This window comes from Mandrillus leucophaeus, unplaced genomic scaffold (genome assembly GCF_000951045.1).
Source record: "Mandrillus leucophaeus isolate KB7577 unplaced genomic scaffold, Mleu.le_1.0 Scaffold105, whole genome shotgun sequence".
NCBI lineage: Eukaryota > Metazoa > Chordata > Mammalia > Primates > Cercopithecidae > Mandrillus > Mandrillus leucophaeus.
In genome coordinates, this window is record NW_012098654.1 from 3,058,063 (window position 1) to 3,059,361 (window position 1,299).

General features: G+C 58.8%; 1 protein-coding gene across 1 annotated transcript in view; it reads left to right on the forward strand.

Moving 5' to 3' along the window:
* The window catches only part of SLC45A1 (solute carrier family 45, member 1), a 22,183-nt gene extending 20,884 nt beyond the window's left edge, over positions 1 to 1,299 (forward strand). Inside the window, exon 8 of the mRNA XM_011981484.1 lies at positions 880 to 1,299. Within this exon, the coding sequence (XP_011836874.1) occupies positions 880 to 1,146 (267 nt within the window). The 3' untranslated portion in view covers positions 1,147 to 1,299. The remainder of the gene's footprint in view (positions 1 to 879) is intronic.

A 1,299-nucleotide genomic window follows, 5' to 3' on the forward strand; every position in this document is an offset into this window, starting at 1 on the left:
AGGAAGGAAGGAAGGAAGGAAGGAAGGAAGGAAGGAAGGAAGGAAGGAAGGAAGGAGGGAAGGAAGGAAGGAAATGTGACCTGGATTACTGAGTTTCTCTCTCTCCCTTTTAATCTCATGCCTCAGTTGCCTCCCGTAGGCCTGGGCCTGATTTGTTTTAGGGAGTTTGGAGTCTGACACGTTCAGTTGGGCTGGCCCTGAGCACAGCCCTTCTGATGGGGGTAGAATTGGCACAGGGAAGCCACAGGGGAGGCCCAGGCTCCCAAGTCACAGCAATGCCCACTCACCCAGCACCTTGCCGACCGGCTGGTGCTGGGGGAGCTGAGTGACGGAAATCCATGCCACGGCTCCCCACTGTCGCTCTGCACAGACCACACTCTCGGCCACTGTCTCCCAGTGTGGCATGCAGGGAAGGGAGAGTGAGTGACGCGTCCAAGCTGGAGGCCACGAGGACCTCGGAGCCTCAGACAGAGGACCAAAGGGCGTCATGTGCAGAGGACTTTGTGGGGAGTGGTGTTGGGCAGGTCCCATCCCGGACGAAGGTGAAGGATGGGATGGCGGGAGTGGAGTGGCCGCCTGGCTGTGCAGGTTGGTTTTCTTTGGGTGAGAGGACGGGGAGGAGCTCAAGTGCTGAGGGGGAAAGTGTCTCCGGCCACCTCATCTGCCCCATTAGTCACGGATTCTTTTCATTGTCGTCATCTCTCCAAACAAAAACATTGTTAAACTCTTGGCTGAACTCCCTGTGCATGTCGGCACTGGAAAATGTGAGGCCGCTGTGCGTGGCCGCTCAGGCCTCCTGGGCTCGCAGGACACATGGAGCTCGGTCACCTCATGCCGGCTGCGACGGGTCTCGCTGACACGTGTCTTCCTCTGGGTCAGTTTGCAGGGTCCAGTGCGGACGGCACCCGGCGGGGCATGGGCGTGGACATCTCTCTGCTGAGCTGCCAGTACTTCCTGGCCCAGATTCTGGTCTCCCTGGTCCTGGGGCCCCTGACCTCGGCTGTGGGCAGCGCCAACGGAGTGATGTACTTCTCCAGCCTCGTGTCCTTCCTGGGCTGCCTGTACTCCTCCCTGTTTGTCATTTATGAAATTCCTCCCAGCGATGCTGCAGACGAGGAGCACCGGCCTCTCCTGCTGAATGTCTGACATCGCGGAGCCTCGACTCTGCACACGCGCCTGCACCTGGGGGTCTGCAGCAGGCCGACCAGTGAGGACCAAAGGACCTTGGTGGACAGGGGGACAGGCTGCCTACTGGAATGTAAATATGTGATAAAATAATAAACGACAGCCGCAAAGCCT